Genomic DNA, 21,450 nt, shown 5'->3' with positions numbered 1-21,450 from the left:
AAATAAAAAAAATAAAAAAAAATTCCAATCGTTCTTTTGAGACTATGCCCTCGTAAAAGGCCTTATCAACAATCTCGATAGTCGACACCATTTTGGATCATCGAGCTCAACCTCACACAATAGATCAAATGAAGTGGCCACTGACCTTGAGATTGGCCCAAGTTGAAAATGGTTGGGCGGACAATGAATTTGGTTTATTTCGATGAATAAACCAAAATACTTTGTACACGTGTATTTCGATAAATGTATATACTTTTTGCAATTATAAATGCGTAAAGTAATTAATTTCTAATCATTTTAATTGATCATAACATCTAGCAAAATTCTCTTTGCACACATACTGTTTAAAAAACATACCAATAAATTAAATTTTAGAGACCATCCGTTATAATTTGGTTTCGAAACAATTGAAATATGTCCTAAATAGGTGAATATGGAAAAGAGTAGTAGATTTTTCTAAGAATAAATAGACATAAGAGAGTAAAAATCCTTGATGAAGGGAAATAAATAGAGTCAATGTTGCTATTTATTATTTACAAATAACAACTTATAATTATGATCTAATTTTAGTGTTTCTAAATGTCTATTTTGTTTTATTTTTTTTTAGTATGAAATATTGTACAAGAGGTGCTTGAATTTAAAATGTAACTGTTCCATTTTACATTGTTTCACATGAGTGAATAGTTACAACAAATGTAAAATTAATCATTAACTTAAGCCACAACCATCACTTTAAATTTTTAGGGTAAGAAATTTATGAAAATTATAATTTATTAACATTTTATGATAATGAATTTCAATGCATCTACTATCAAACTACATAAACACAATTGTTAAAACAAGTGTTTAAATTGAAAAAGGTCTCTAACTCATAAATCTTCATATGTAAAATAACTAAAATTACAATTTAAACACTAATAAAGTACTCAAACACTAAATGGACTATTTAGATAGAGAAAAGTGACTTTTAAAAATTCAATTACTTTTGTGATGAGTCATCTCTTTTAGAAATTAAAAAATAGATTTTTGGATGAGTCTAATTTTTTGGAATTGATTTACAAAATGAGAAAGGAACTTAGAGCATTAGAGATTTTATAAATCATGAATACAAAGAATGTGTATCAAATACCGCAAATATAATAATTTAATCTATGCAATTTTGAGAAGTGCAACAAAGTACAATTGTAAAGGAATATAATTCAGTAGAATCAAATTTGGTGGTCAAGAACATATATAATTTTTAGATTAATTCAAAAAGTACTACCAAAGTGTGGCACTTCATTCACAAGCATACCTTTCCAAAAAATAGGATTTAGGATTTTAAGATTTGATTTGATGCACACAAACCAAAGATGTGTGTCCTGTAAAATGGTTCTAAGTTGTTCTTATGGGTAGAATTTTTTTGCTATGTAGAGATAAAAAGTGCAAGAGAAATGAAAGAAATTAAGATAAGACTGATGTTGGCAATTTGAATGTATTGCGTTGTACCCGTTTTATATATAGTTGAAACGAAACTTTAATTTCTCGTACCATTTGAAAAAGAATTAGCATTAAACGGTTGGGATCATGGACACGCCGAAAGAATTGTGGAAATCAAGAGACTCTTTTAGATTTGAAACTCTTTTAAGATTGTTTTGGAGTGATGCAACTTTTTGGTAATATAACTCTGATAAGTAACCAAAAGTTAAGTGAATTAATTAAGACACCTATTTTAATAAAACATGAAAAGTCACGCTGAAATCCTAGAAGGTGTAACGGTTATGAATAAAAAAGATTTCTCACAATATCTTAGTTGGCAATATAAGAAACTCTTCGTGAATGAAAGCAACTTATAATATATAAACTGAGTAACTTAAAAGGTGTGATGTTTAGGAATATAAAATCGTAAATTGAAACCTAACAAGTCACATGATGATATATTTTTAATTAAATTAAGTGTTTTAAAATGTATATAAAAATTAGAAATTGAATACACTTTTATAAAGTATATAGATGTGTGCCCGCGCGCGTGTATATATATCAGATTCTCAATTCCAATTTGCATAAGTTCATTTTTCAGAGTTTTTGTACCTGAGTGGTGTTGGTTCATGGGTTGTGGTCTAGCCTTTCAGTTAATTTTTTATTATTATATATTTATTTATTTATTATTATTATTATTATTTTTGCATTGGTGGTCCTTTTGATTACTTGGAAGGTGGTATGGTGGTCGAGGCGTGACGGTGGTGGGGGTGATTCACCAGAGAGGATGATGGTGTTTGTCAAATACAAAATTATTAGTGTAAAATTGTCACAAACACAAAATTATAAGTGTAAAATTGTCGTATTTGTAATACATTTTGTAAAAGTGGTTTTATACATTCATTCTTTTTTAATACAGCCGTATTTGTAATGAATAAAAAATAACTTGTCATTTATTAAATTTTCCATATATATATATATAAACCTGAAATAATAGCATATAACTGAAAACCTCAAGGGTAAATCTTAGTTCTGCATTGGTGCTAGGATGGCATGAGCAGAAAATTTGGAGTGTGGTGGAGGCATTTTTGTCAAGTGAATAATGTTTTTTGGTTTAATTGATAACTAGTTTTGAAGGTATGCCAAATTTTGTAACTATTCTCCTTTTGTAGTTAAATAACTAAAACACCAGAGCATGTCTCTAGGCCTAAATTCCAAAATCCCGTGACTTATAGAATATATATGTAGAGAGAGACAAGAACACATGCATTCTGACAATATATATATATATATATATATATATATATATATATATATATATGTGCAAGTTAGAATGGCATGAATAAATAAATTGAGTGATATGGAGGATTTTTTGTCATGTGAACAGTTATTTTCTTGTTAATTGGTAGGGTAACTAGTTTCAAGGTGTACCAAAACTTGCAACCATTTACTTTTGTTGTTAAATAACTGAAATACAGTGACCTAAATTTCAGATCCCGTGACTTGCATAATATATATATATATAGAGAGAGAGAGAGGGGGGTAGAGAGAGAAGAACACGTGCATTCTGGAAGGTAAAAAGAAAATATTGAAATAAGAGAAAAGGAAATACAAGAGACGAAACAAAAGCACCTTGCAGTTCTGCAAGATCAAGAATAGTACTAGGCTACTAGCGGACTGAGAAAAGAGAATCTAGGGTAAAACTATAAGGAATATTTTCAAGCTCTGTTAGAGCAATATTGTTGTATGCCCGTTTGCTTATTTTTCGAAAAACAAAGAAGAAGGAATAAAATAAAAATAAAAATAAAAATAAACTATTAATCCAAGGAGTTTTTAAAATCTATTAAAAGTCAAATAAAGCTTTAATAAATTTATCAAATAAATAGTCAACAAAAAAGCGTGTGACTTTTGTTATAAGATAGAAAAGAAAATATCAAATTATTACATAATTTGGGTTAATCACGACATGATATTCAAATAAATATAAAAATAAAGTTAAAAAATTTATTTGTGTCATGGTAGTCCGAAACATGTAATAATTTTTCAATTTGAACTCCAATTACTACTCTACTTTTTAACAGAAAAACTGTGCAATGTTTACGCAAACATGTCACTAGCTTACATACATACCTGTACTTTCTTGTTGCTTTTCTCTCACTGGCTTAATTAGTTCATCTTTCTTCATTGATAGTTCCCATCTCCAAAGCATTGTCTTTTGGGCGCAGCTTTTCTTTCTGAATCCAATGAGCTCAAATCAATCCCATGTTGCTGCTGCTGCTGCTGATTATGTCTCTGTGAATACCCACTCCCACTCATGCTTCTCACTATCTCTCCAACCCCAAGAAAGTCTCTAGTCAGCCCATCTGACCCTCCAACCTTAGGTTGGTCCATGTTGCGAAAACTTGGACTATGGTTGTTTTGTGATGATTGCTCCAAACTCAGTCCACCATATGCATTGACATTCACCCCTCCAGACCCACCTGCAAAAATGTTGGAACCAGTACCACCAGCAAGAGAATTCATCAGATTATTGATATTACTTTCGTGGTTGTCGCCAAACAAGCCACTAAAGTTCGCGGCAAGGGGAGGTCTATCGGATTTCGTGCCAGCCGTGGAAGAGCTTCCGAAGTCTCTCAGCATCTGGGAGGCACTGTTTTTGCTTGTGGTTGAACCAATTTGAGCTGCCTTCTGAAGCAATGCAGTCGCGGACATATGGGAGGACGCAACGTTGTTGGTTTGATTAACGGACGAATTATAGGCATGACTACCCAATATGTTTCTGGAGAATAGCAGATTAGACCCTTCACCAGCAGTGGCAACAGAAGCATGTGCATTGTTGAAATGATTCGAAAATAAAAACCCCGACGACATGCTTTCGTTGTTGTTGTTGCTCTTATCAATGTTGCTAGTATTAGTGTTGTTGTCAAAGAAGCTGAGACTGAACATATTGGCATGAGCAGAGGAAGGGTTGTTTGTGTTGTTTTGAAGATCCGAAAGCTGAATTAGTCCATGGAATGGTGGCTTGTTTGTCAATAACCCATGTTGAGGCTGATTGTCTTGATCATGGTAGTTTTGGCTTGACTCTGGCATGAAGAAAGCAGAAGAGGGCATGGATTGAATAGGCCGGAATGCAGAACCGACGTTGGGTGCAAGTACATTGTCGAATTGTCCGGTCCGGGCACCTTCTAGTCGTAATAAATCATTAGATGGTTGGTTCTGATCTTGTAATGAAGAGAGTTGAGAACCCACATGAGATAGGCCTAAGCTCATGTTGCTGCTTCCATGTAAATGGCTACCAATGATGCTGAAGGTGGGTGGTTGTCTTGCACTCTCTTGAGCCAATGCATCACAGAAAGCCCTATGAGTGATGAAACTGTCTCTCCTGGAACAATTATTGTGAAAAGAAAGCCATTAGATCACATCTGATGACAGTAGTAAAAAGGACATATACAGTAAAAAGTTGGGTTAAAAATTCTATGAACGTGAACTACATGTATTCTCTATTTAAATCTAGTTTATGAAGCCTAAATTACCAATGAGATCATAACCACATTCAATAGTATAAGTTATTCTAGGTTTATAATATATGTTTCTATGATTAAGTTTAAATGTAACTTAGAAGTGGGATAATAGAATGTCAATGTTATTGTGGTCCCACTATAAATAAAGGATGTGCACATTTTGAAAAATAAAACAAGCCACTCAATTCATATGAATAATCCAAACATGGCATTGACAAATGAAGAGACTCGAGTGGAAAATTAGGGTTACAGTTCACTGCTATAAGAGAGGTAACAAAAGATGGGTTTTTTTTTGTAATAGCACAGAATGAAATAAAATGAAATATGGATCACTATTTGGTTCAATAATAGTCAGCAATAATTTGAAGAGAGAAGGCTTGATTTTTTGTGCAACACTGTTGAATAGCTGAATATTTAAGGAAGCTATAGTAGGTAGAGAGAATTTGCAGATTTTGTATGAAACGACTAAAATTGCCCAATAAGACAAAGATAATTTAGGGAAGTAGGTGAAAGAATTTTTACAAACTTCAAAAATGATGATTGATCAATCAACCAAGACTTTATACCACTTCTAAACCTGACTATTAAATAAATGCAACATACGAATTTATTCATTCTGATGAAAAGAAATCAATCAATAAGCCAATTCCTAGCTAGGGTTCAATTAATTAAAGCACAGCCCATCAACAACTATCTGATTTTTTCAGTCTATAAAAATATTACACCAGAAATAAATAATTGTTTGAAAAACCAATAATTATATTTTGAAGAGAACACATTTTTAACTCTATACAAAATTAATTAATTTGATCCCAAAAAAATTTAATAAAAATAATTTTCAAGTACACACATATGACTGCTTTTCTGTATATGTCAAGAACACAACTTCAAAACTGCATTAACCAAAAAAAAAAACACTTCAAACTGCAACCATGGTAAAAACAGACCATCAAATAATTGAGAGAGAGAGAGAGAGAGAGAAAGTGTGTTGTCTTCTTAACCTGACTTCCTAAAGTTATCATGAAAAAGGGTACCTGCAAGAGCACAGGCCTTATCACATCTAGCCAACCCATAAAAGAACAAAACTGGTAACGATTACAATTTAACATCGCATAACACCACGTGAATAGGAAGACAGAGATAAAAGGAGAACGAAAATGGCGGTGTTTCCAAGGAGAGAGAAATATACAATGTTTTTTCTTTGTTTTTTTTGAAACCTCTCTTCTCTATACGGCCATACCAGTTTTCCAGAGATTATTCACGTGTAACCATTTTTCAGCTATATATTACCCATGAACACACTGTACCAGCTAGCAAACTAAAATCCAAATTAACCCACAACAAAAACAAAAACAAAACAAAATTCCAAGAGAGAGAGTGTGTGTGTGTGTTTGTGTGAGAGAGAGAAATTTAGTATGAAAATCCGTAACCTAAAGAAGAAACTCTTACTTACTACTGTCACTTGAGGGATCTAAGCCCTAAGACAAAGAAGCCATCTTTATATATGTCTCTCTTAAAAAATTAGAGACAACAAACAATAATAAATTCAAAACTCAACAAATTAAAGCATAAAATTCAATAATTGATATGAGAAAAGTAAGGAAGAAAAAAAAAAGGGGTAAAATAAAATAAATTTAATTGTACAATATTTAACATACCTTGAGAAAAGAGTGCCACAGTCACATCTATACTCTCTAGTACCACAAGTCTTGGAATGGGCTTTCCAATCAGATTGAACAGCATATTTCTTGGAGCACTTCTCACACTTGTATTTCTTCTCACCATGTTTTCTAGAGTAGTGTTTCTTGATGCCGGTGAGGTCGCCGAGAGCTCTCGAAGGGTCGTGATGGACACATGAGGGCTCAGGACACAGATAAACCTTTTTCTTCACTTCTTTTGTAGTCTTCTGCCTTAGCTTCCAAGGTAGGTTGTGTCCTCTTCTGTGGAGCTGTAGGTTTTGCTCCCTTTGGAACCCTTTGTTGCATACCTCACATACAAACCTGTTTGTAGCCATTAGACTCTTGGGAGATAGTGCTATAACCTCTGCATCCGGATCTGTTATAGATATATATATATACACACACACATACATACATATAGCCAAACAACAGAATATTAAAATCATAATCATTGCAAACACCTAGCTATCTAATTGAAAGAAAAAGACTTTTGATAAGAATCAAATTAACCCATCTCAATACCTCTAATTTCAACTTCCAAAATTAGGGTTTCCGGGGATATTTATTTTTCTAAAAAAAGAAATAAATAAATTAATTAAGATATATATATATATATATATATATATGTCTGTATATGTATGTGTGTGTGTTTGTGTGCAATTAATATACATCTATATCTAAATTCTTTGATGGCTTATATATATATGTATACACAATACACACACACACACACACACACATGACAGACAGATCTTCGATAAAACTTTGTGATACTTGCTTGGTGTTCCAGGTTGATTTCTTCTCTTCTTCTGTGGTGCTTGTGTGGTTGAAGTTGGTATTGAGGAATGCTGTTGTTTCATCTGGTTTTCATCTTCTTCTGTCATTCCGAAGAAGGCCATCGACGAAGAAGAAGATGCCGCCATCTTCGAGCTTCTTTTGCTCTTTCTCTTCACACAAACCAATTAATCTACAATCTGAAACTCACTGAAATCTCACATGCAATCTAAAAATTCTGCTCTTAACCTTATCCCCAAACCCTTTATCATGAATAAAGAAATCTAAAAGGCATATATCTGAAAAGGAAGTTGAAATGAAGGGAATTAGAGAGGGGAAAAGAATCAACCGATAGACATTTGTTGTTTTTCTCTACTGAGTCTCTTGTTTATAAGTGAAAATTTTTTGGGGGAAAAACAAAAAGAAAAGGGGTGTTGCTATTCCTCTAGTTCTTCAATGATTTGGTGTCATGCAGATAAACAAACACATATACAAGGGACTTTTTCTTCCTTTTTTTCTCTTTTTATTTTCTCCCCAATTTTCCTTTTCTCCACATTGGAAATTCTGATTAATATCCCTCAATCCTTTCAAATACAAAATGAAAATATGAGAGAGAAAGCGATAGAGAGAGAGCTGGTGGTGGTGTTGGTCATACTGCCCCCACGCACCCAAGTGTGTCCATATGCGGCGATGGATAGGGTCCACCGACCTGTAGAGACCTTACCCTCTCCTCTCTCTCCTCTCTCTCACACACACAAACACACACATTCATTTCGTATCTTCTTATTCACTTCCAGACAAAATCTCCTTCATCACCTCTTACCTGGCCCTCACAGTAAAGAATTATTCTAAATATTATAATATAATTAGTCAATATAATTTAATACAATAAATTGACCTATATTATTATATATGTAGATGTATATATATATATATATATATATATATATATTGGTGATTTATGGAATATATAGATATAGTAAACTCGTAACTGTCTGCCGGGTGAGTCCTAGTTGATGCTGTTGGCAGAAAATGAGGTTTGAATGTAATCTTACCGCTTTGAAGAACTTTACAAACAGTAGTAGTTGGTTGAAAAGCATATATATATAGAGAGAGGGATACTTTTGCCATTTCAAAAAGTAAGACACGCAATCATGAATGCATGACCCATCAAAAGACCTGATCCAACCACTAGGGATAAACACACACTGATTTTTAGACACAGGTGGGTAACTAGAGCTTAGACAAGGAAGTGCGGATAGTTGTTGTCTTTGACTGTATTGGACATGTATTGTGGAATAGTATTATTTTCGTTTCTTATTAGTTGTTTATTTTTTATTTTTTATTTTATAACTTTTTAAGGGGACATGTAATTAATGCATTGTCCCTTTTAAAAATTATTAAATTATTTTTTTTAATTTAAATATATATAGTTATAAAATTTGAAATTTTTTAAAAAGATAAAGGATAATGATGAAAATATAAAGAAAAAATGTTTTGACTTTTTAAAGAGGACAACTAATTTGGGATATGTGCAAAGAGAAAAATGGACTATTAATATAGGTAGAGAAGTGCTAAAGAAACTTTTTATTTTGAGAAAATTTTACTCACCTCCCTTAAGATTGTTAATATAGCTACATATACCTACATAAACTCCTCTAATTTTTATTTTTAGACTTCCTCACCCTTTTATTTTTTGACTTCCTCACCTTCTTCAAACTCTTCCTTTACTTACTCTCAAATCTCTCTCCTCACTAAGCCTAATATATAATTGGATTAAAGGGCAGAGCTAGCATGTGTCCAAGGGGACAACTGCTCCCTTCCCCATGCTGACAAGTTAGAATATATATATATTTTTTTTATATACATAAATTTGTGGAAAATGATAAAATGCCACCACCCCTAAAATTAATATAATGGCCCCTCTTGTAATGACTCGGTCATTTTCCTTCCTTTCTTTTTTCCTCAAATTTTACGGATAAATTTTTTCCGTTGTCTTTTCTTTTCTGAGTTCGGTTTTTCATCTCTTGGTGTCATCTTGAGTGCTCGGAAATGGTTTCCAATACTCTTTCATTTAGATTGATGACTTCCTTTGAGAATCGAGTCATTTTTACATTTTCACTTTTGTGACATTATTCACTTTTCATCTTTTTCTCGATTTTCACTTTGTTGGCATAACCTCACTTTTCGTGTTCGGATTTGATTCAAGTTTTGCATGCATCCACGATATTTAAATTCCATGCCATGTGTGTTTTTACTTTCCTAGAAATGCATGCCATTTGTTCACTTTCTTCCTTAGGGGTGTGGATGCACACTTTCTTTGGAAACTTATTGTTTTTGGGATTACTTGTGTAATTAAATAAAGTAATTATTTTTCGTCTTAGGGACGATTTTGTAATTTAATTTGAAATATATTTTTAAAAAGGCCCTTTTTGTAATTTTTGAAAAGTGTGACAAGTGTCACCCTCTCATTGGTCCACTTGTTGACATTTGTATGGAAACACTTTGATGCCTTGGATGATGACATGTGGAGGGTGGAGATTCACCCACTTGTTGGCTTAAGATAAGTGCACTTGTTAGCTTGGATGATTGACAAGTATAGGCTTGAGATTAAACCTAGGAAAGAGTCTTAGATTTGTGACAAGTGTAGGCTCACAATTTAGTCTTGCAATTATTTTTGGGCCACTTTGGAATTATGTTGTTAAGGAGGGTTTTTGTGCAATTGACCATAAATGTATGTGTTGACCATGGTGCAAGACCACTTAGTGAGTGGAGGATTTCTATTTCCTCCACTCACATTCTATCACACTTGATTTCATCATTTCCCTCTCTTGTAAAGAAAACCCTCTCTTGTAAAGAAAACCCTAGCCTCCATGGATGGAGCTTGAAACCTTAGGCCTTGACTTTGATTTTTGATGGCCTTCCACTCACCTTAGACCATAAAGCTTGGAACACTTTTTGTTCCCCTCATCCTCCTCTACATAACCCTTCAAGGGTTTGCCATTTTGTGTTGATTTGTGTAATACCCCGAAATTTTAAAGAATGTATTTAAATTAATTTTGTGTTAGGTTAATTAATTTTATTTATTTGTGCATACTACATTATTTTATTAAATTCATTTAATTGTGCATGTAAATTAATTGTGTATGTTAAAATAGTAAATTTATTCATTTAATTGTGCATGTATTATTTTAATTACTTTTATTTGTTGATTATGTTTAATTAAGCAATATTAGTTAATTAGAGTATTATATTTGTGTTATAAAGTATTATGATGATATAATATATTATTTTGTAATAACAATAATAATAATTATATTAGTTTAATAATAATAATAATAAGAATATAATAATAATAATAATAATAATAAAAGTTTATTAATAATAATATTAGTAATAATAATAATAATAGTTATAATAATAATAATAGTATTAAACCAAAGTCATGATGAAATTAGAGATTAGGATAGGATTGCATCAATGGTTATGGTTGGAATTGAAGCCATATGGTTGGGAGGATGGTTAGTTGATGAAAAAATAAGATATTTGTAATATTTATATTATATATTTTGTATATAAATTAACTAGCTTGCCTTAGAAGAAAATAAAAGGGAGTTAGAAGCAAAGTATAAATTCTAGAGAGCTATTTTATAAGAGTGAAAGGAAAAGAGAGAGAGAAAGAAGCTTGGACCGGTGTAGGCGATTTTACCCGACTACGCGCAGACCGGCGGATTTATTTTAAATCCAAAAAGGCAAGTTATTATCTACTTTTCCCCTTTGAATTAATAAATTAATTGTTTAGCTTATTTTTATGCATAGAGCCAAGGTTTGGAGGTTAATAAATTATTAATTTTATTTTATTAAATTAATGGAATTTTAATTATATAGGATGGTATATATTTATTTAATGTCCTATGAAATTAATAATGGCTAAAAATAATTAAATAAGACTTTAGGGATTTTTTTAGAATTTTCTAGATTTTTCCAGGCATTTTCTGCAATTTCCGGCGAGTTTTCCGGTCGCCGGCAGTGGGGGAGACGACCGGAGTGATCCGGTGCGACGCGGCGCACCATAGGAGGTGTACGCGCGCATCCTGGCCATTAGTGGAGTCTGATTGATCCGGTGCATCGCGGTCCATGATACCGCGGTACACCCGGATCCGTGGACGTTGGATGGAGGAGATGTAGGTGGATTGATCCGGTGTGGCGCGCACGTAGGAAATCTGATGCAACCGACCAACCAGCACACGCCGCGTCAGCAAGGCACCCCTAGTGCGCGCGTGGCAGCGCGTGCGCGCGCGTGGGACTCTCCAGACGCGCGTGGGAGCGCGTGGCTGATTCCAGACGCGCGTGGAGGCGCGTGGGAGAGTGGGGAAGGTTGGGCTGCGCGTGGGGAGGCTCTGGGAGGCGCGTGAGGGCGCGTGTGGGGTCCCTACAGCTGCTGGAAATTACCAGAATACCCCTAGGGCCTGTTTTGTAAATTCCAGAACCTTAAACTTGGATTTTTAGGTACTGTGTTGGTAATTACGGGTTTAACGGGTCACGAAATTATTATTTTAACACCCATTACTTATTCTTATGGCCGATTAATCTTTTCTAAGCATTTATTGGCTCGTTCGCAGTACGGATACTAATGTGATTTATTTAACGACATTGTTAAATATAAATAGTGTTATTATCGTATTTAATGGTATCAAACATTACTGTTAAATTAAATAAGGCCATGGTTTTAGTCAGATAAATTATCCATGATATCTTATAGGATGTTTATACTGTTAATTGATATATAAACCATGATTATTATGCTGTGTGCATTTCAGGAAATAAATGGACTGTTTAATTATGTCGCATTTATATTATATGGATGTGTTGCCATATAGAACCATATGAGCTGGCTAATAAGTTTAGACTCATTTATACCTTATGCATTCGTTGCGATAGACAGATGTGTGGCTGTCGGGGTATGTGGTTTAATATTATTGGCATGTGTTGCCTAATTGACATACTCGGTATATTTATTAATATTATTGGCATGTGTTGCCTAAATTGACATTCTCGGTACATTTATTAATATTGTTGGCATGTGTTGCCTAATTTATATGCTCAGTATATTCATCAGTACTTTGCGAGGTGTTATCACTGTGTAGTTCGTTATAGTCTGTGTTGTCAGTACCGTACACCATGTATAATAGCTGATTTCCCGGGTAGGGAAAGGCGACACTTGACCACCTAGTGTGAGTCTAAGTGATCACCGTCTATTCTGGTTGAGGTCATGTTATACATCGGATAGTTCCCGTAGGATGTATACAGATATAGTACTCAACCGATTCATAATGATTAATTTATTTGATTCTCTGATTTGGGTCATAGTAGAGAGGACTTGCTCGTGGGGTTGACCCACCATTGTTGTTATTTCAGGATACGGTCAGTATCCGTTTCAAGGCTGAGGTTAGCAGTGTGGGACCATCATCCGAACTCATCTACTCTTACGATCCAGTGCAGGGTAGAAGTTTTATGTAATACTTCCGTTTCAGTTTTTATTTACTTTTGACGTTGAACTCTCAGGGTTATATTTAGGGATCCCTGACGTAGGATTTCCAAGTTGTAATGAAGTACTGCATTAAATAAAGGATGGATGGATGTTGTATTATTTAATGTTTCTTTCCTGTCTAAATTCTTTTAATTCCATCATTTTGTATTCCATGCTTGTATATTGCCAATTGTTTTTGATATCCCTCGTTTTTCGTGTATAAGCCTGATCAACTTATGCGTGGAAAATGTGGGGGTGTTACAATTTGCCTTAGATTCTAGAGAGACTCTTCTCTAGTGAGGTAGGGGGTGTTATAATTTATTTTTTCAAGTGATTTTGCTTGCTTTTATATGAAACACAAGTTGTATGCATGTTTAATACCAATTTGAGAAATTAATGATTTATAATGGCTTGCTTGTAACTCACTTTAGACTTAATATATGGCATGGCCATGACTTGATCTTTGTTATATAATTATTTGGAACCATTTAAATGAGTTTTCAAATCTAGAGATTAAATGGATTTAATTTGATTTAAATTATAGTAAATTGTATTTTGCTCGTATTCCATTTTAGACTTGATATATGGTTGACCATGACTTAGTGCTTGATATATATTAATTTGGGATCATTTGAACACCTTTTGAAAATTAGAGATTTAATTAATTTAAATTAATTAAATTCTACATGATGATGTCTTGCTCATTTAGCCCTTTTGATTTGATATATGTAATGAGCATGTTATGTTGTCTAACATATAATAGTTTGAGATTATTTGAAATTGATTTGAAATCTAGAGAATTTAATTATTTTTGTGTAATTAAATTCTATCTAATGGCTTCATGGACCTAGTTGTGTTTTAGAAGTTGTTTCTATATTCAAATCAAGGACTTGAACTTGTTATATATTCACTTGGTTATATTTTGAGCATATGATACATTATGGTTATATTTATATTCATGAGAGTATGTTTTCTTTATGGATTATATTGTTGTCTTGTGTAATGAGTTGCACACCTTGTATTTGACATCTTTCATGCCATAGTAGTTGTGAACTTAGAGCATGTATTGTATGTGTTTCCAAATTCGGTTGTGCATCGTAGATAGTTGATTATTTTGTATATACATGTTTATATATATACGTTGTTGCATAACTTGTTGATTTTGGAAACTTGGGAATGTCGTTGTTTGACTACGGCTAGGGTTTGGTTCTAGTACCGGGGGATTGTCTCTCTACAGTCTAGTGTGCACATAGGGAGGTTACCCATGGGCTAGTAACCCTAAAGTAACCATTGTGTTGGCCTGATCCGGCGTGACGTCCAAGTATCCACCTTGTTTGATTTCACATTTCATTTCAAGTTGATAACTACATGATGTTGTAACTTGTTGTTCCTTATTTGATTTCCCATTTTAAGTTACAAGATGTTAACTTTGAGAATTTGTGCTTGATGTGTTGTGTTGGAAGTTCCAATGTTGGTTAAATTGCATTGATATGATGAATTGTGCTTTAAATGTTCAAATGTAGATTAGGAATGAACCTATAGATTCACTTGGAACGTAGACGTTAGGTGGCATGACCCACTTTGTTGTTTTCATATGTTAGATTTCAAGTGGATGGCTTTGAGATTCTATACCTTGTTGCTTCGTATAACATACTTCTATATTGTTTAAATTGCATGAGGGATGTGAATTACGCTAGAAATGATCTAAGGTAGCTTAGGATGCTCCCTGAGTCTCACTTTTTATATAGACGTTAGGTGACATGATCCTTTTGAATTGTTTCAAGTTAATATAAAAATCTTTAAAGAAATCGAGTCTATGCATGCTCATTCTCTACGAGTAAACTTGTTTACTCACCCCGAAGTTACTGGAGGTTTCGTTCAGGTACGAAGACTAGTAGTTTATAAGTTTCCATGGATGACTAGTAGTTTATAAGTTTCCATGTCATGCAAATGTTAGCATGAAATGCCTCATTGTAGCTTTTTATGTCAAACTTGTATATTTGATTCGATATATGTAATGTGTACATTATTACACTCCTTGTATTGTATTTGAAATGTACGAGATGAGGCCGAAGGCCAATGACATGTATTTTGTATTCTATGTAATTTTTGACTTCTTGAAATACTATGAAAATATTAAAAAATGCCAAGTTATTGTTTCACCATGGGTGCATCGGGTGTGGGAATTCCATTTTCATTCTTTTATAGGGTCTTATTAATCATGTATAAAGTATGGCCAAGGGCCAAATGATCATTTGAAGTCATTTGTTAATTTTGGTCTTCAAAGTTTCCATTTTAGGTCTATTTTCGCCTTTTTGGCCGTTGGGGGGTCGGATTTTGACTCGGCCATTTCTAGGAGCCGCGAACCATTCCCGCGCTCTCAAAATCACTATTTACGTTTGCGTGCATGATCATTTTCATGAATAACCCTTTCGTTTGTGTTTTGAGCCTCCTATGGACTCATTTCACCTTTTTATTGAAAAATTCGACTTAAGGGCATTTTGGGAATTTTCTTGGGGAAATAAATTCCGTTCTCGACTCCTTCACATAGAAAATGTGATTTTAGGGGGAGTTCTTCATGAAATTTTTTTGAAAAATGTCATCTTGGTCTTGAAAACTGTGCTCTAATCTCATTTTTCTTTTTTTTCTGCAATTTTACTGTTTAAGTTCAACTCTGGTCAAGTTGAACCGGTTCAAGAGGGTTGAACCGGTTCAAGATGTCATTTTGGTCTAGCATGGGCATACTGCCCATGCTGAACTGGTTTAAGATGTCATTTTGGTCTAGCATGGGCATACTACCCATGCTGAACCAATTCAAAGAGGTTGAACCGGTTCAAGTCATGCAAAATTGTTTTGCAGGTTCAGATTTGGTCTTCCAACTTTGAACTAATGTAACTTCTTCGTTTTAACTCCGAATTGGTCCGTTCTTGAGTCTAAATTGTCCGTGTCGAAACAATATTTCCAATGGTACCAATTTTAGAATCAGATTCTGCTCTTAGCTCAAGATATCCTCATTTTAGTGAGAGGGTGTCGGATTTGGTTCGAATCGGGATAGGGTTCATTTAGGATTTCACTTCTATTGGCCTTGGGACATCATATGAAGTTACCAAAGGATGTTTTTGGATATTTAACTTGTTGGAAGTCAAATTCCTTCCTCTTAGGGTAAAATGACCATTTTACCCTTGGTCCTTCTTTCGGTAGGGTTTTAATACCCTTATCTTCATCTTGCTTCCGTTGAGTCTCAAAACTCTTTGAAAGTTCATTCTTGTATCCTAGGGATAATGTACATCTCTAAGGACTTGTTTTTATTTTGCTTCCGTATTTTGGATCCGCTTCGGGTCGTCAGATGACACATTGGGTTGAAAAATCCAAGGTCGTCACAGGTGGTATCAGAGCTCCTAGGTTCGAAAACCTTAGGACGACGGGTTTTGGGTGCATATCATGCTTGTGTTACCATACTCTATGTGTTTATATGCTTCATGATAACATATTTTGGTTTGATAACATGTTTATGTGCTTACGTGCTATATGTGGTATATTATCTGTTTAGCCTGTTGTGATTCTATTGTAAAGAGCATGACATATGATGTATACTAGATTAGATTTATATATGCATAACTGTTTTACATATTTGACAGGACTTGGGATTAGTCATGGGATGTTTAAGTCGAGGTTGAGTTGCTTGGTGAGTTGGCACTTAGTACGATGGTTGGTGTGTCTAGTTTTGTTTAGGCACTCTTCTTAGATGTTGTTAGCATTTGTCAGTTTGGTTTCGTAGTAGCATAGGTTATGTCGACCTAGCATTGGTTTTGAGGTAGGTGGTGAGACACCTTTTGTTTAGGCTCTCATGAGGTGAGTCATTTGGTGTTGCCATAGTACTGGATTTGTTGGTTATGAACCTCTTAGGATCCTTGGTTGTTCGGGATGGTTCCTCTGAGATTGAAATTTTTGTGGGCGGGTACGTTTGTGGGCGAGTGCATAGCACTGTCATGCTACCATATTGGCTAGCTATGAGCGCAGTCTGGGTGGGATTAGCGTTGGTTTTGTTTCGATAGGTGTAGTCCTTTTGGTCAGTGATTGATGATCGTTTTTGGGATGATTCTTGAGATTGATTTGGTTGTTGATGGTATGGCTATAGTTGTCATTTTCTTTGAGTTCTTCTTGCGTGATGACGCTTTTGTGGTCGAGTCGATTGATCGATAGTTTTGGGTTGGTGAGAGCATTGCATTGTTAGTGTCACTCATAGTGTCACCTTTAGATTCGGAGATGGATTGTTAGAGTCTTACTATTGTGGTAAGGGCTCATGTTTGTTTTGAGACAGGTTATTGTCGCCTTGGGTTTTGGAGTCAGATTATGGCTAGGACTGGTCTTTCCTTTTACCTAGACACTCTAGGACCCGATGTCCATAGGGTTCATTGTTGCATCATTTTTATCTTCTGTAATTTCGTTTACTACCATGTTAGTAGCATGACTTATGATATTGTGATGCATGAGTAGGTGGAAATGTGTCCACATTTGCTTTCTTGTTGTGTGGCATTAGCATGCCTTCTTTATATGCTCAGAGATGCCATGTTGTTCTTATGCTTTAGTGACATGCTTTTGTGTTTACGTGGAGATATGCCGCATGTACCTCTGATTTTATCTATATGAGTAGATTTATTTACTTGGTAGTTGCATTCCTTGTCATATGCAAGACTTCCATGTTAGTTATCCCTTTTTGCTCCCTTTTCGTATTTGTTGTGTTGACACTTGTGGGAGAATAGGGTTCATCTTCCTTTCTTGGTTCAAGTAAGGGATTTCACAAGGAGTGAGTCTCTTCTCTTCGTTATATTGTGCACAGTTTTGGGGTTAGTTGGTCCGTGAGGATCATCATTGTTGTCTTGAGTCCTTGGTGAGGATTTGGTTAATTTTGGTCGACTTACTTCCATGTAGGGGGTGAAGTCTTTGACCTTGTTGTCTTTCATTTCAGAGGTGGAGTCATGGTGTTGTCCTTCTTAGGACTGGTGGTTCCCTTTCTTTTGTGTCTTCCCTTGGAGAGTTTTACCGTGGTTGTTGACGGAGTTTCCTATACTCAGAGTGAGTTGATTAGTGTGAGATCAGTTTACGGAGACTTGTGTCCATTTAATTGAGGATTTTTTTAACTCATTGTGTGAGTTTGACGCTATTTAGGGATGTCTTTTGGAGACTTGTTTTATTTTTGGAGACCTTAATGTGGTTGACTCTTAGGAAGAGTTTTTAGAGGATCGCCGTTGGATTTGGGTTGTTTGTGGAGTTTTCTCGTCCTAGTTATGACTAGGCATAGTCTTGAGGAATTGAAGTTCTAGTGGTTATTTATGGATCGATGGAAATTGAAGAATTTTGATTTAGCTTGGTGATGCCAAACACGATTTTGAGAGACTTGTTTTGTGACCTTAGTTGTCAGGATTTGATGTGTGTGCTACGTGGTAGACTTGTTTTTCGAGGAACTAGTTATTAGTGATAAGGATATGGATCTGATGTTTGATCATGGTGATTGGTCTTATAGTTGATCTGTTTCAGGGAGATATGTGGGACTTTCGATGAAATGTCTTGTAGTGAAGTTTGTTTTGATTCCTAGTGGTTTTGATTTGCTTTTCAGGCTTTGGATTCTTGATTGATGTTGTTAATATGAGTGTTTGGAGCCACTGAAGTTGTTAGTTTTTTTTTGTATTAAGGATTGAGACCTTAAGCTGGAAGGTACTTGTAACATTGTCATTAGGATTTTGAGAATAACCGTGTAATGACTCGGTCTTTTTCCTGCTTTTTCTTTTCAACGATTTTCTTTTTTCGTCTTTTTCTTATTTTGTCTTTTCCTATTTCGTCTTTTTCCCGTTTTTCATTTTTCCTTGCATAACCTCACTTGTTGTGCTCGGATTTGATTCCGGTTTTGTATGCATTCATGATATATGATTTCCATGATGTTGTATTTTTACTTTTATAGAAAAGCATGTTAATTGCTTACTTTTTCATAAAGGGCATGGGTGCATATTTTATTGTAATTATTCATTATTTTTGGGATTTTGTGTAATTACATAAAGTAATTATTTTTCGTTTTAAGGACCTTTTTACAATTTAAACTGTAAGATATTTTAAAAAATGACCTTTTTACAATTTTTGGAAAATATGACAAGTGTCACATTCTCATGGTGCCACTTGTTGGCAAAGGAGTGGAATGACTTGGATGTGTAATCTTTTGACATTTGGAGGGTAGAGATTTACCCATATGTTGGCCTAGGATTGGTGCACTTGTTGGCTTAGATGGTTGACAAGTGTATGCTTAGGATTAAGCCTAGGAAGGAGCCTTGGATTTGTAACAAATGTAGGATCATGATTTAGTCTTGCATTGTGTGTGTGTGAGAAGTAGTGTAAGAACACATAGTGAGTGGAGGATTTCTAGCCCTTCCACTCACCATTTTACACTTTATCTTTTTCATTTCACATGTTCTTTAAGAACCCTAGCCTAACCACTATTGGAGAAAAGCTTGATTCATAGCTTTGACTTCATTTTTGGCTTCCTTCCATTCACCCTAGACTTAGAACCTTGGAACACAAAAGTTTCCCCTTACTCTCCTCTTCATTAACCCTAAACTTGTTTTCCATTTTGAGCTTGGTTGCTTGGATTATAGAGATCCAATTCTCTATTGAGGTAGGGGTGGTAGTATGTTTATATTTTAAGTGTTTTAAAATCCTTTTGGGATTTAATGTATATTGTATACATGCTTTTAGAATTGTAGTATTGCATGCTATAGGAAATCCTTATGATTGACTTAGGAGTTGATTGATTAAGCATGTATATTGTGTATGTATCTTGAGTAGGATTATTGGTGTCGTATAGAACTCTTATTGACTTGAATTACTATACTATTGTGATGTTAATCCTACATTCTTGTAGATTACTATTGGTAATTATGATTGTTTTAGAAGCTTATTTCTAAAATGCTAAGATTTAGTATATAAAGCTTGTTGTTGAGGTATGATTTAAATTGATAAGTTAGTGGTATTGTTTTGCATATCTTATCATATTAAAGACTTGTCATATATTATGTTATTCTAGACTTGGAACCCTAAGACATGGTTTGTGTGGTTTCAAAATGCTTACGCATGGAAGGTTGTATATATATGCCCTAATATTATGTATAAGTTTTGAACTTGATGTATTTTGTATTCTCTTGGGACATGGTTACAAGTGATATGGCTAGAGTTTGGCTCTAGTACGGGAGATATGAGTTATCCCCAATTGAGATAGTGCGCACTTAGGATGGTCTTCCCTGTAGGTTAATGCCCGGAATAACCGTTGAGGTCTCGGCAAAATTCCGAGCTTAGGTGTCCAAGGATTTCACTTTTTGATTTCGCATTCAATTCCAAGTTGACAATCAATGTTTAAGTTGTAACTTGTAATTTTAGTTTCATGCGATTTGATGTTGTTAAGTACATCCATTTTGATATTGTGTTGCTAAATTCATTTAAGTTAGCTTAAGATGATCCCTTAGAGCACCTTGAACATAGACGTTAAGTGGAATGCTCCCTTGTATTCGTCTATATTGATCTTGCAATGATATTGAATTTTTAGGGTATACGCATATGCTTCTTCCTACGAGTAACTTAATTACTCACCCTAGTGGTTTGGATTATTTTTCAGGTAAGGAGACTATGTTCTTGGATGCTCATCATCCTTAGAGGCTAATGAGCAACTTGGAACATTTTTGTGTATTGACATGCAAATGTTTAGCATGTTTTTCTTTTGATGTTATATTTTTGCATACCATGGATATATGGTATTTTTGAAGCTTATGTTGCTTTCTTGACATGTAAAGATACTTAAGTATTCACTTTTGACATTATAAGCATGTATGTATGGAGGCCAAGGGTCAAGCATGATTACTTTTGTACTTATACTCTTTTGGTATCAAAATTTTCTTCAAAAATGTATTTTAACCATCTTGGAGGTTTGCCACATGAAACTCTTGTAATTGACATGTTCATATGTTCAATCGTCCTTAAAATGAATCAAATTTTGATCTATGCATGTTGGTAGAGTGCATCCCATAGTTTCCATTGCAATTTCACATGTTGGAGAAGCTTTCAGCAGCATTGCAATCCCTTTTGTGACCAGTTTCGGTCAACCAAAACTCTAAGTCGGTCTACCGAAATAGCCCTTGTGCACCACAGCTTCCAGGTTTCATTCCAGCATTGAATATCCAACTTCAAAGAGTCATATCTCCTGTATTTCTTATCCAAATAGGGTGATTCTTAAGTCTAAACTCAAGGATTTTGAGTCAGCTTTCCAATGGTAAATGTGCCATTCTCAGATTCCAAACACAGTGAGAGATATTCATATTTTAGTGGAGTAGTGTCAGTTTTCACTTCAACCGGGAAAGGGCATTTTGTGGGATTCTTAGCCAATGTTCTTAAAACCTCTTAGAATGTCTTGAAATGATTAGATTAGGTTGTATTCACCTTGTTTGACTTT

The 21,450-nt window shown here is 34.5% G+C and overlaps 1 protein-coding gene across 2 annotated transcripts; it reads right to left on the bottom strand.

Annotated features, from left to right (window-relative positions):
- Positions 1-3,407: 3,407 nt before the first annotated feature.
- LOC132295538 (protein indeterminate-domain 5, chloroplastic) lies at positions 3,408-8,027 on the bottom strand. 2 transcript variants are annotated; one of them, XM_059793834.1, is made up of 3 exons: positions 7,437-8,027; positions 6,638-7,034; positions 3,408-4,840 (listed from the first exon to the last, which is right to left on the bottom strand). In XM_059793834.1, the coding sequence occupies exons 1-3, from the start codon at positions 7,579-7,581 to the stop codon at positions 3,640-3,642; spliced, it is 1,743 nt and encodes a 580-aa protein (XP_059649817.1). In that variant the 5' UTR covers positions 7,582-8,027; the 3' UTR covers positions 3,408-3,639. The 2 variants fall into 2 exon arrangements, with proteins under 2 accessions (XP_059649817.1, XP_059649818.1); XM_059793835.1 differs by lacking the exon at positions 7,437-8,027 and adding an exon at positions 7,181-7,417.
- Between the last annotated feature and the right edge of the window lie 13,423 nt (positions 8,028-21,450).

The sequence above is a fragment of the Cornus florida genome, unplaced genomic scaffold, assembly GCF_030987335.1.
Source record: "Cornus florida cultivar Cherokee Brave unplaced genomic scaffold, ASM3098733v1 CherokeeBrave_3.0.0_Hap2_Chr02, whole genome shotgun sequence".
NCBI lineage: Eukaryota > Viridiplantae > Streptophyta > Magnoliopsida > Cornales > Cornaceae > Cornus > Cornus florida.
The sequence above is the reverse complement of the archived record's forward strand: the minus strand, read 5'-3'. Positions and strand labels throughout refer to the sequence as shown.